We start from the raw sequence: 13,660 nt of genomic DNA on the forward strand, positions 1-13,660 counted from the left end.
AGGGCTTCCCTTTTGCCTCTCTACCCCAGGGAATTTTCCAAAAACAGCCTCAAGGGGATGCTCAGGCTGTTTCCAAGAAAGGGAATTCCAGAATCATCTAAAACCTCAGAGAAGATGAGCTTAGAAGCTCTTGCCAACAGTGAGGGTCACATTTGTCAGCTGGGACACCTATGGACAGGGAGGTGATCCCTCTGTCTCAGGAGGCCACACTGTCAAGGTCTGGAACATTCCCTGGGCAGTCCTGATACTCAGTGCCATGGATCTCCTAAGCAAGCTTTTGAGAATGGGCTCTGAGCCGACCCCCTGACATGATGGGAGTTTACAAGTTTTGAGTTTCCCAAGGGCAATTGAAGGGACCAGCCTGCACCTTCTGCACTGATGCCCTGCTCATCTTCTCTATAATGAAAATGCACAGAGGCTAAGCACCAGCGACTGCCATTCCCTGGGTCAGGGAGCACATGAGGTGGGATCACTTCATCATTCCAGAAACAAGCAGGCATTGAATTGGGGCCAAGCATAAGCCCCATCAATCACCAATAGGTATTTAAACAGCTTGGTGGTGTCAGGACCAAACGTGATGACAAGATGTGAGAGCAGGTGGGAGAAGTGTGTGTGTGTGGGGGGGGGGGGGGAGGCATGCACGCAGGACTATGGAAAAAAGTCATCCAACATGTTTTGCCTTTTTTGTTTTGCTTTTAGCAGAGAGGTATTTCTTGTTTCAAAGCCAGATCATCCATTACTGAAAATGCTGCTAGCAGATCATAGAGATTCTTGGGGGGAGGGGGGTATGGGGTGGGGATACTGCCTAAGACAGGCTTGACTCAGGCCCTAGGCAGGGCACCCACCACAAAATGCCCAGAGAAAGGGGAGCAGTTTGGATGACCCTGTTCCATGTCATGTCCTGTGACTCTCAGTGAAAACTCAGAGTGAGGAGGCCAAAAACAAATACACAGTCTCTAAATGAACGACATCACCGTATATATGCTTATATATACTTGCCGCTACAATTTTCTAAAAACAAAACCAACATGAAAATCAATTAGACAACAGAAAAAAAAAAGATCAACGGAGGTTGGGGGATGAAAACACAGCAAGTTAAATATGGCAAACAAAACAAAACAAAACAAAAAACAAAAAACAAACAAACAAAAAAACATGACACCAGACAGCTACAGACAGCCAATTATGGACCAAGAAGTTTCATGCTTGGCTCACTCGGGAGCTTGGGGGACAGGCCACCAAGGGGTTCCTGGAACTTACAGAGTGGGAGAGGGGATGCAGGGGCTCACAGCTCCACTCAGACCATCAGAGGTTAAGAACACTCAGCCTATCCTATATGTGTGCCTCTTCAAAGGTTGGGGCTCCCCCTGGTCTGTGAACCAAGGTTGCTCTGGGAGCCTGTGTAGGAAAGCTGGCTGACGGAGGAGATGTTTTTGTGCCTGTGGGCCTACCCCAGTGGTAGTCAAGTAACCCTGCATGGGGAACTGGCATTGACACCAGCTGAGGTGATGGTGGGGGAGGCTGGTGCCAAGCTACCTCTGAGCAGGGGAACTGAAAGAACCTTCTGAAAGAACAGCATGAGCAGAGACTAAAAGTGGCCCCTATGACCTCATTGTTTGTACAGAAACTCCAATATTAAGTGCTTACTAGAAAATGTAGTGGGGGGGGAGTTGAGAAGTGGGTGGCTTTCCTGACTGATAGATGGAAAAGGATTTGACTAGGATGCTGAGAAGCAAAAATGGGACAGAGGGGTTCTGCCTCGAGCATTGGGCAAAGCAGCCAGGAAGTCAGTGGGTGCTCACTGCAGGCAGCCAACAGGTGGGTTGGGTGCTAGAGAGCTGGATGTCCCTCTTGGTACCCAGGAACTAAGCATTTACATCTGTCCCCCTGGGTGATGCTTTATGCACTGAGGGCTCTAGGGAGGCCTGTCGAAATGGTCATTTGCTGTTCTGTCACTTGCACTGTTTACATAAGGACTTGTTTCAGCATTTTCACAGTAAGCATACTTTGAGGTTAGTGGCAGGTGTTAGGCATTGAGGCAGTGGCAGGCAGGTGTCTCAGATCATAAACTCAGAATTGAGCCCTGGGCAGCCCTATTAGGGTACTAAAACTCTCCCATTGCCAGATAAGCACTGCATAAGTGAACAGAACTTACATGCAATGAATGGCAATTTTATAGTCGGCTTATGGGATACTTCACGCAGAGTTTCTTATGAGTCTGGAGTTACAGGGGGTGGAGAGAATGTGTGGGACAAAGTCTGATAAATTCTCACTTTAGTTCCCTGTCATTGCTTGAATCTGAGTGTAGTGGGGTTGAATCACACCTTCCTGGGCATAGGGCTTTAATCCATTTAGCCAATCGCTACCTGGGAAAGCTATGCTTAAACCATGCCACTGCATCTCCCCAAAACTCCTAGCTGGCATTTTTGTAAATCTTCATGCCATGTCCAGCATCGCCACACACCCGTAATTCAGAAGAGCAGTATGGTTTGTCCTATTTGGCCAATGAGGGAGCTGAGGCCTGAACCCAAGTCTGGTTTTCATTTTCACAATATTAAGCATTTACTGGGCACACACAGTGGCCACATCTCTTCTCTCCCCCCCAAACGATCTTTGCTCCACAACTGGTTTGGTCCCCACACTAGTGGCTTAAAGGATTGTCACTGTCCTAGTCTGTCTCGCAGGGTGATCCCTTCCCCACCAAGTAAGGGGGAGGAGGGCAGGTGACAGGGAACAGAAAGCCAATAGTACACACTTTGCCCTTTGTCCCCCCCCACTCCAAGTTCTTACAAAGGGCTCTCCACCCCTTGGCACATGCCTAGACACACACAGAGCTTTGGGGTGCAGGAGATTCCCTAAAAGGGCAGTGCCAACCTACCAGGCTGCTGCTGTTGCCCTTGTCCCTCCCTATTGAATGCAACATGGGTCTTGACACCCCTTCCTGATAAGCCCTAGATCCTCCTTCTCTTGGTGGTGGTGGTGGTGTGTGTGTGTGGCCTTTAGTTCAGGGGACAAGGGTGGTCCCCAATGTCACAAGCCAGACTCAGCAGAACCCAGAAGCAGTGGTTACATGCTCAACCAACCGCTGGGAATAGCGGGGGATGTCCCCCATGCCTTTCTTCCCTGGGCAACAGGGGGCACAAGATAAAAACTCTGCTTCACAAGCTGGACAGCAGTCACATGACCAGCCAAGGCCCTTGTCCACTCTTGAATGAGATCTATAGTCTGGAATCATGTTTCCATTCTAAAGTTGCCATTCTGCACTGAGCTAACTTCCCACTCAGCTCCACACTCTCTTTTGAGCTCACAGAGGAGTGACCACAGGAATGTTCTTAGATTTTTCAAAGGTCACATGTGTCATAATTTCTCAAGTGCAGAGAGGGCCAGGGCCTTCCATCTCCCTCACCGTGAGCCTTTCAGGAAAGCAAGGACACACTAGGACACAGAGATTGCTACTTACATTCACTTCAGTGATAGCAATGTCAACGACGCTACCCACAACAATCAAGGCGTCAAATGTGTTCCATGCATCAGTGAAATAGTGCTGTTAGGGCAAGCATTCAGAAGCCACAGAGGAGAGGAAGCAAAACATGGGGGAAGGAAAAAAAAAGACAAAAAAGACAGTGTTATTTATTTTTTTTAAAGTGAGGTGAGGGGGAGGAGAAACACTCAAGCATTATGCTAACCGGTTGCTGCTTGAAAAATCACCCTGCAAGAAATGTGTTATATGGTGGCAGCAACTTCTTGACATTGATTCCGACACAGTGAGTGAAAGCATTGAGAGATACTTTTCTTGCCCTGCCTTTTGGTAACTTGGTGGGGGGGGTGTCCTGGCAAAACTGTCCCTGCAAAGGCCTGGGTTTAGGCTGCCTAAAAGGGATAATTCCATGTCTGTGACTTGTCCAGTGGCATGGGGCGAGGTGGGAAGGGAGCACAGACAAAGGGGACACAGGCTCATACTCACGTCGGCTTCGCTGAGTGCCACGTCTATAATGCTGCCAATTACGATGAGGGAGTCAAACGTGTTCCAGGCGTCACTAAAATAGCCCTGGGCAGAGTAGGTGGTGGGGAGGGGCAGATGTTCATGAGTGGGGGACTGGAAAACACCACATGGGCCACAGGGTATCGCAGTTGAGGTCCCACGGTGGGTGCCCGTGGTAACTAGGGGGCCACTGGGAGGCAGTGACACTGCCCTCTGTGGGGAGCGAGGGACAGGAGTTATGGGGTGCACCTGCAGGTGGGACACACAAATACAGTCCATCAGAAGCACCAGACCCAGCAGAGTCTCTACAGGATAGTGCAGGCCCCTGACAATAGGCCTGGAAACCCTGCTCAAGAGGTCTGAGCTGAGGAAGAGGAGGAGGAAGAAGAGAAGGAGGAGGAGGAGGAGGACAACAACTGGGGCTTTCTTTCCATGGGGCTCTCCTTCCATTACCATAACACTTTTTTTTCTCCCCTCCACTTAAAGAGAATGTGAATGGGGGTTGCCTATACTCTCCTTTTTGTGCTCAGCTGTCTCTGTCTTCCTCACCAGGCCAACACAGACCCCACAGGAGTGATCCCCAGAGAAGCAAAGTGTAATAGGGAAGTGGGCAAGTGACAAGGGCTCACCAGGGCATGAGCTCAGAGACATATACTGGCCCGAACTGAGTGTAGCTGGGAAGTGGGCTCAGGGCATGGAGCCCAGGCAGAGCTATGAAGAGAGTGAGCACAAGGGGATAGGGAGGGTTTGAGGGGGTCCTCATCCCAAGAGAGGTCCCAGATTCCCAGCACTTTCCTCCTTCCATCTCAGTCACTGTCTCCTTGACCATCATAGCTGAGAAAACTCTTTTCCATACGTCAAAGTCCTGCTAGGTTCTTTCCTCTTAGGAGGCTTCTGCAACCCTAGGTCCAACCTCAGCTGTCTTCCCCTGTCCACCTGCTCCATCCCCAGGTCCAAGGCCAGCTCCTCTGAGCCCAACAATCTCCAGTTCCTGCTGCCACTGCCCCTCAGTCCTGTCTTGACCCCAGAATATGAGTCTTTGCTCAAAGGTCTTGAACCCCATCAGCTCTCAGAGGACAAGAGCTGTGGGCTCAGGGGAGATGATTATAGCAGGGGGGAGAAAGCAAATGTGGTTCTAGTACAGGTTCCTTTAGCTGCTTGGAGCCTCTCTTTCTGCAGATCTAAAGTAGCCCATTCAAATGCTTTTCCCTTTGTTGTTTACCACATAGCTGGATCACTTGCCAGTTTTTACCTAGGGCCATTTTAGGCAGCACTGAACCCAAGTGCTAAGCCATAGCATCAACTTTGGATAAAAATTCTAACCGATGACTTTCTAACCAGTGTTAGTCTTTACAAAGGCCAAGATGGGGGTTTTGAGATGGGGGGGCACACTCCTGGCCCATGGGCTCTGCCTATTGTCCTTTAACAGAGAAGCAGGTGCCACTGTGTGCCAAGAGGATGAGTTCATAGGCATGTCCACTGATTCTTCACTCCATCAACTGGTATTAAGTGACTAGCACCTAGCAGGCACTGCATAAGGCAAAGCAGACTCAGCTTGTGACCTTGACTTCCTCATTTATGGAGGGAGAAGTGACAGTGGCACTAAGTATGGTGGTGGATAGGAAGCATGTAACAGAGGCAGGTGTGGGGGAAGAGCTGGCTCCAGATGGCTGGTGAGGACAGGACCACAGACAGGCCTTGGAGGAGAGCAGGTGGAGCATGGTAATGGTTGTGGTGGGACAAGGAGGAGGAATGTAGGGGGAAGGTAGCTGGAGAACAGGCATGAATGTGAATGGGCCAGTGTCTGCTGGAGGACTCTGAATATGAGACTAAGAGCATTCTACTTTCTTGTTTTGTTTTGCCACGAAGGCTACCACTAAGGCTCAGTGCCTGCACAATACCACCCTTCCTGGTAGCCATTTTCTTTTCCTCTTTCTTTTTATTTCCTTAAAAACATTTTTTTTGATAGAGATAGGGAAAGACTGAAAACAGAGACAATTGCAGCACTCTTTCACTGCTTGCAAAGCTTCTTCCCTACCTACCTCAAACCCAGGATGCGCATGTGATAATGCACTCTACCAGGTGAGTCAACTGCCAAGCCCAAAAGAGTTTACCTTTTTCCTGCCCTATATGGCTGGTATCAGGACTGCATTGGGGCTTACAAAATGAGATGATGCGGGTGATGACTTAGAGGGCATGGGTACACACACACACACACACACACACACACAGTCCCAGGTAAGAAGGGCATGGGCAGAGTTCCTGGAACTGCAGGAATAAGCAGTGACAAGCTTAGTCTACATGGTGTCTAATAGGACATTCTCTTCAAGGAGAGGGACAGCTGCTCTCAAGTGCCACTTGGCATTGAAATGAGTCACTGAGAGCCCAGCTAATCACTGAAGCACTGGGAGGGCCACATGGCACTCCCTCTCTTTCAGGCAGAGACTGTGCTTGAGTGACAGTGCCAGGGTCCCTGGGGCAGGGCATGTAGCCTTGGGAGACCCATAGAGCCAGAACGCCCATGTCCACTAAGTATCAGCTCTGCAGAGAAGCTCGAGACAGCACTGAAATACTACTGCCTTCTTGCCCCACACCCAACTGCTCTACTGTCTTCCCAGCCTTTGTGACCAGCACTATAGAACTGATATTTTCAGGGGAGACCCTTTCACAGCATGAGCCTCAGAATCAATCTGTCCCTTTCTGGGGGAAGAAACTGACCAAACAGTTTGGGGGCTGGCCTTGAATATGTGCTAGATCTGGGCGGGTGAGAACTGCACATACTTTGGACACATCAGAGGGGCTCTGTATACACACAGAAGCCCCAACTTTGGAAAAGATCCTTCTTTCATCAACAGCACACCTTATAGAAAGAAAATTCAGTCAAGAGGTCCTATGGCTTCCCCTGGGAGGGATTAGAGAGGAACAGGAGAGGGGCTTGTCTCCTACCCAAACTCTGGTTCATCTGTTTTTCACAGCCCCAGAGCAGCATGGCTAATTCCAAGCTTAGTGCACAGCCTGGCATGTGGACAGGAAGCCAATGTCCAATGGATGTATCTGAACTTGGGGAGTAAATGTGAAAAAGCCTACTTGCTTTTATCTGATTTTTGTTTTTGTTTTTGTTCCTTGGCCCTTTTTTGTTGTTCCTGTTCTCCCTTCCTCCCTCCCTTTCCTCTTTCTCTTCCCTTTTCCTTCCTCCATCTTTCATTTTGCCACCAGGATTATTTCTGGGGTTCTGCATCTGCACCATCCCTCTGCTCTCAATGGAATTTATTTAGTTATAGATAGAGGGCTGGGGGCCATATCGTGGGTCACCTAGCAGAGCACACATGTTGGAGGACCCAGTGTAAGCCCTTGGAGAACACCTTCAGGGGGAAGGTTCATGAGTGGTGGAACAGTATTGCAGGTGTCTCTCTCTCTCTCTCACCCACAATATGAAAAAAATGGCCACCAGGATGGTGTTATGCAAACACCAAGGCCCAGAGATGACCCTGATGGTTAAGCAAAGAAGAGAGGAAAGAAAGAGGGTTAGCCCCACTCTTTGACTTCTTACTACCTTTCCTTCTGACCTAACACTCAAAAACATCTCTTCCCATGAAGTGACCTCCAACAGCAGCAGAGCAGCTCCCAGCTCTAAGTCACCTGCCCCCACCCTTGCCCCGACTCCTACCCCCACCCCCCACTTATGGAGGCTAACGAGGTTACTCAGTGAGACTTTCATCACTTTTCTTTAAATGTGACTCCTGGTGTGTAAACTATACTAATTTGTACAGCCCTGGAAGCTGACATGACCTCACTAACAATTTAAATTAACAAATGGACGTGCCTTCAAAGGAGGACCTAAGTTTCCAAAAAGCTGCTTAAATGTAAAAGGGCTGTGTTACTCTCTGGGTTTTAAATCTTACTGCAACACCTTCTCAACTACAAGAGAGGGTCCCCACAAGCCTCACTTTCTGCATTCGTATTACAAAATAACAACAGGGGCCTGAGGAGTAGCTCTGGTAGGAGGCATGGGAGGCCTTGTTATGTGCATGACCCAGGTTTGAGCCCACATAGAAGGGCTAGGACACTGAGGGGGAGACCCTATCACAGAACTTCACCCAGGAGACAGAGAGCTTCCTGAGACAGACCCAGGACTTGGGACTTCTCAACCCTCTGTTTACTGAGGCTGCCTCTTGGAAGAAACTTCCCTCCTTTCGTAGACTGCAGCAATCCCAGAAGTCTGCCTCTAGCCCCTCCTCCAGGCAGTCACAAGGCAGCCTCAAGGAGCCACCTCCCAGGTGGGGCAGGGGACTGAAGCCACAGTGCTCTTTATGCTTGAGGCACAGCCACTGCAGCTTTCTAACTGCTCCTGACCTCTAGCCCTGACCAACTATTGCTGTGACCACAGGCTGCACAGTTCTGAGCGGAAATCACTCATCTTAGAGCTGATCAGTCAGGAGTGATTACAGGCAAGCTGTTGCCAGGCTGCTCACACACCACCCAGCTGTGAACTGACTCCCAGGATGGAGACCAGTAGGCTCTCATCTCATGGGGCAATAGCCACTGATGGAAAGGCCTGCTGGGGACACACACACACACATACACGTATACACACGTATACACACAGGGACACACATGCACATGTGTATGCCAGGGATAAGAGAACCTTCTTTTTAGCCCAGAGAGCCAGTTTTACGGCTCAGTTCCCAGGCAATGGAGGGCCTGCCACGGGGTCTGGGAAGGATATGAGATGGGCACCAGGCTGCATTTCTCTAGAACCTTTGGTGTTCTGACTGTGCAGCCTTTCCCCCATGGCTCAGACCAAGAGGACTCAGAGCCTGGAATGGGAGAGGGCAGCAAAAAGAAACTTCAAAGGAAATTCAGATGATTTAAGGGGGAGGAGTAGGAGGGAATGTTTGTGGGGATAGACATGGGCAAGCCACAGAAAATAACACCTGGCCAAGCAGGGAGTGCCAAATCAGAAACAACTGCCATCTCCCCAAGTGACCACTTCCAAGAGTCCTTTCTTTTTCTTTTAATATTTATTTATTTGTTTCCTTTTGTTGCCTTTGTTGTAGTTATTATTGTTGTTGTTATTAATGTCGTTGTTGTTAGATTGGACAGAGAGAAACGGAGAGAGGAGGGGAAGACAGAGAGGGGGAGAGAAAGACAGACACCTGAAGACCTGCTTCACCACTTGTGAAATGACTCCCCTGAAGGTGGGGAACCGGGGGGGTTGAACCGGGATCCTTACCCCAGTCCTTGCACTTCGTGACACTTGTGCTTAACCCGCTGTGCTACCACCCGACTCCCGAGAAAATAGTTAACATTATTGGGCTGTATAGATAGCATATCTGGTTTTATAGCCTCTGTAGGACCATCAGTGTCCTCTTTTCATAGATGAGGAAACTGGGACCCCAAGCAGTTCAGTCACTTGCTGGGGCCAGTCTATAGGGAACAGGGCTTCGAATCCCAGCTGCTTCCAGAGCTGAGTGTGGTGTGCAGTAACAGTTTCCTTTGCCTGACACAGCGGCAGACATCACCCATGTGCAGCTAAGGCCTGCTGAGGAAGCCGAACCATGCAGAGGGGCTCCATAGATGGGTACACACTTCCTGCCTTTCATCTTAAGGTTTACTGAAACTTTTCTGAACCAAACAGGCAAAACATAGTGTGACTAGGAAAGGCTTCCAGCTGGTAGAATTTGGCAAAAAAGGTAAAATAAATGAAATAAAATAAAAATTGCTGCAGACCAAGATAAAGTCTGTAATTATACTAAATCTAAAATGCATAATCGGGGGGCTGCATGGTGGCATATTGGTTAAGTGTACTTATTACCATGCTTCTGGTCCCTACCTGCAAGGGGGAAACTTCAACAGTGGTGAAGCAGTGCTGCAAGCCCTCCCCTCCCTATCCCTCTCTACTTCCCCCTTCAGTTTCTCTTTCTCTATCCAAAATAGAAACATAAAATAAAATAAATAGTAGCACAATCAAGGCTGACTCCCTTCTGAAGGGAGGTGGTGAAATGCTTTGTCCTGCTCAGATAGTCAGGTGATTTGCCCTGAGGCCACTGTTCTAGAAGCCAAAAATCATGGGTTGAGTTGCAAAACAACTTCTGTTGTTTTGCAACTCAACCCAAGTCCCTCTGCCCTCCTTTTTTTCTCAGAACTGCCTGTGTCAGGCTATGTTTGCAGCGCCTCTGTCTTGCCTGCACACAGATCCCCTGATCAGATGTCAGGGTTCTCAGGAAGAGAGAAGATGTCAGAAGAGCTCAGCAGGGAGCTCAGAACCTGCCAGCCAGGCAGGAAGTAGTACAACTCCCACTGCTTAGGCATCACTCCAACTCCACACCCCAGCCCCCAACTCACCTTTGGCTTGAATGCGATGACTTTGAGAACCATCTCGACAGTGAACACCCCTGTGAAGACCATGTTCAGAATGTCCATGGCATCATTGAACATCTTGGACTGCTCGTAGTGCTGTGGAGGGAGACCGAAGAGTGGTGCTCAGAGGCCCATCGGCCCGAGCACGCAGCCGCCACTGGACACAGGCACCTCACAAGCCCAGCACCCTCTTCCCCACCACTCAGCGGGCCAGACCACAGAGCACAGCAGGGCCTCAACGTGATGTGATGAGAATGACAGGGTGATAGAGTGGAAGGACACCAGCTCAGGGCAAAGACCAGCCCTTTCTTCTGCCAGGGGCTTCTGCTCAGGGCCTTGGCCTGGGCAAGTGCACAGTCCACACAAATGCCCTCTGCAGAAAGGTAGGATTCAGTCATAGGTGCCTTGATTATAGGCCATTCAGGTCTGTTCAACATAAAACAGTACTATTTTTTGACTTCACATTTTCTCACCCCATGCTGTAATCCCCTTCATAAGGAATTCTTTTTTAAATTAAATTAATTATAGAATAGAGACAGAGGGAAACTGAGAGGGAAGGTCAGATAGAGAGGGAAAGAGACAACTGCAGTCCTGCTTGATCACTTGTGAAGTTTTTTTCCTGAAGATGGGGACCAGGGGCTTGAACCTGGGTCTTTGTGCACTGTAATGTGTGTGCTTAACCAGGTGCACCACCACCTGATCCATAAGGAATTCCTACATTGGAATTTTGGAAAAGTCATGACTTTTCTGACAACCCTATACTTAAGAAAGATGGGCCAGAAAGATAGTATAATGTATTTGTGCAAAAGGACTTTCATGCCTGAGGCTTAGAGGTCCAATCTCAGGCACCACCATAAGCCAGAGCTGAGAGGTCTGGTAAAAAAGGGGGGAGGGGTTAGTGGTGCACAGTTGAGCACACACATTGCAGTGCACAAGAACCAGGGTTCAAGCCCCTGGTTCCCAACTGTAGGGAGGGAAGCTTCATGAGTGATAAAGCAGGGCTACAGGTGTCTCTCTTTCACTATGTCTCCCATACCCTCAATTTCTCTGTCTCTTTCAGAATAAATAAAATATTTTTATATATAAAAAAGGCAAGGAAAACAAAAGAAAAGAAAGGAAGGAAAAGGAAGAGAGGAAAGATGAGAAAGGAAGGAAGGAAACTGCCAGACAGTCATCAGACCCTCATTCCTAGCAGCAATGGGAGCTGAAATTATGAAAGTCAGTGTGAAGACTAGATCAGAACCTGGTCTGCACTTCCTGCACTGTCTATACAGCAACAGAAATGCTGCAGCCAGGGAGTGTTCACCCTGCACTACAGTCCACCTTAGCCCACTGCAGTGAGTGACAGTCCTTGCCCTCAATGGGAGCAAGACAGTGCCATGCCGGTAAACTTAGCAGCACAGGACTGGAAGACTCTCCACCGCCACGCTGAGAGCAGAGCAGAGAGAAGCCCAGGACAAGGATGTGACCAGAACTTGGTTTTACAGCACTAAGTGCTTCTTCTGTGACTGATCCTGAGCTAAGTACCCAACTCCAATTACCTAGTCCACCTTCATCTCTGAGGCAGATATGACCAAATTCTCATTTTTCTAATAAAGAAAGTAAGGTTCATAGCCTGTAAGATGGTATAGTGGATAAAGTGTTGGACTCTCAAATGTGAGGTTCCAAGCTTGACTGCCAGCATTGCATGTGCCAGTGTGATGCTCCGGTTCTCACTCTCTCTCTTTTATAGATATGTCTTTGAAACTATTCTTTAAAAAAGGAAGTGAGGTTGGCTTTCCCAAGCTGGTAAGGAGAGCACTCAAAATTTAAACCCTTTGTCTGACTAGACCATGTGGCCCTCTGCCAGCCCCCAGCCACTGGACAGCATTGAATGCCAAGCTCAGGCTGCATGGAAACACAGCCCACATCATGCCAAACAATGAGCAATTCAACTCCTACCGTGACACCTGCTAGCCAGGGTGGGACCCTGGCCCACCTAGCCCCAAACACCAGCACAGCACACCCCTCTTCCTGTGAGGAGGTGCCAGACCAACCCCACAGCACTGGGGGGGCCTGGGACTGTGCAGAAGGCCCAGACGGGACCCCATGGCTGTCTCCATTTTTACCTGCATGGCCAAGCAGAGTGTGTTGAGCATGATGAGGACAAACATCATGTATTCGAAAGGCGAGGAGTTCACCACGTACCAGAACTTGTACTGGTAGGGGTTTTTGGGGATGTATCTCCGCAGGGGGCGCGCCTTCAAGGCATATTCAACACACTGTCGCTACAACGGCAGGAGAGAGAGAGAGAGAAAGACAGGGGTCCTCAATGTGTCCATAAGAGGAGAGCACAGCCTTCTGCTGGGGGGGGGGGCAGCTACTGGAGGAAGTGACCATGGGAACCCAGGCAGCCCCATGCCCTCGCCTCTACTGGCTCACCCCTTTCGGATCTTCTCAGCAACCTTGAGAGTAAGCAGAGCACCCAGTGGGTTTCCATTTTATTAAATAAGCAAGTCCAGGGTGGGGAGGTAGCTCACAGAGGAGTGCACACTTCGCCATGCGTGAGGACCCAGGCTCCACAAGGGAACATTTGCAGGGGGAGCCTCACAAGTGGTGGATTGGTTCTGTGGTGTCTCGCCTCACTCTCCCTCTCCTTTTCTCACTCCCTATCTAAAAGAAGTGTCTACCAGGAGCAGTAGAATTATGCAGCCATAACTCTAATGGTAAAACAAACAAACAAACAAAACACCTGGGTCCAGAGGCTGGGGCTGCTCAGGGCTCATATGCCTCTCTTCTATACCACAGCTAAAGTCTTTAGCTCTCCTGTCTTGGGCTCTCCCCCAGGTCAAGAAGCTAGATAGGGAAGGCAGAGGCAACCTCAAGAACCAGAGGGTCAAGACTCATGTCCCATATCTGGAGGCCTTTGGCTGCCCCATGGTGGAACCCACTGCCCACAAGAGAGCTCTCAGAAGCCATTGCATCTTATAGCGAACAAGCAGTGTGTCCCTCTGGGAGTGCCAATGCCTTGGAGCCTGGTGTGCTTAATTGAGAACCCCTGGGATGTGGTCAGGAAAGACAGTCAGGCTGAGCCCAGCTGGGGATCCAGCTTGAGCACCATCGTCTCCACTCACTGTGAGCAAGAGATGAGCCCACTTGTGGCCTAGATGTTTTCAACTCAGCTCCCAGGCCCTACTTGCTCCCAGGCTCTATACTTCCCTCCTCCTGTTTTGATTCCAGGTTCTGAGATCAGACAGGATCTCTGTCCCTAGCCTTGGACCCTGGCTCTAAGGACCCCTGGTGGCAGCCTATTCTGGACTGCAGAATGTGAGAAGGTGA

At 49.5% G+C, this 13,660-nt stretch overlaps 1 protein-coding gene across 22 annotated transcripts in view; it reads right to left on the minus strand.

Moving 5' to 3' along the window:
* CACNA1D (calcium voltage-gated channel subunit alpha1 D) overlaps window positions 1-13,660 on the minus strand; it is a 375,944-nt gene that overhangs the window by 47,562 nt on the left and 314,722 nt on the right. For 11 of the 22 annotated variants that reach the window (XR_009552982.1, XM_060203126.1, XM_060203114.1 and 8 more), the window contains 4 exons: window positions 12,451-12,609; window positions 10,328-10,438; window positions 3,965-4,048; window positions 3,461-3,544 (listed from right to left, as the gene is read on the minus strand). Coding sequence is in view for 20 of the 22 variants with exons in the window: in XM_060203126.1 (XP_060059109.1) it covers window positions 3,461-3,544; window positions 3,965-4,048; window positions 10,328-10,438; window positions 12,451-12,609 (438 nt within the window). In the remaining 2 variants the exon portion in view is untranslated. The remainder of the gene's footprint in view (window positions 1-3,460; window positions 3,545-3,964; window positions 4,049-10,327; window positions 10,439-12,450; window positions 12,610-13,660) is intronic. The other 11 variants (XR_009552983.1, XM_060203122.1, XM_060203120.1 and 8 more) reach the window with 3 other exon arrangements.

The sequence above is a fragment of the Erinaceus europaeus genome, chromosome 12 (genome assembly GCF_950295315.1).
Source record: "Erinaceus europaeus chromosome 12, mEriEur2.1, whole genome shotgun sequence".
In the NCBI taxonomy this organism is placed as follows: Eukaryota; Metazoa; Chordata; class Mammalia; order Eulipotyphla; family Erinaceidae; genus Erinaceus; species Erinaceus europaeus.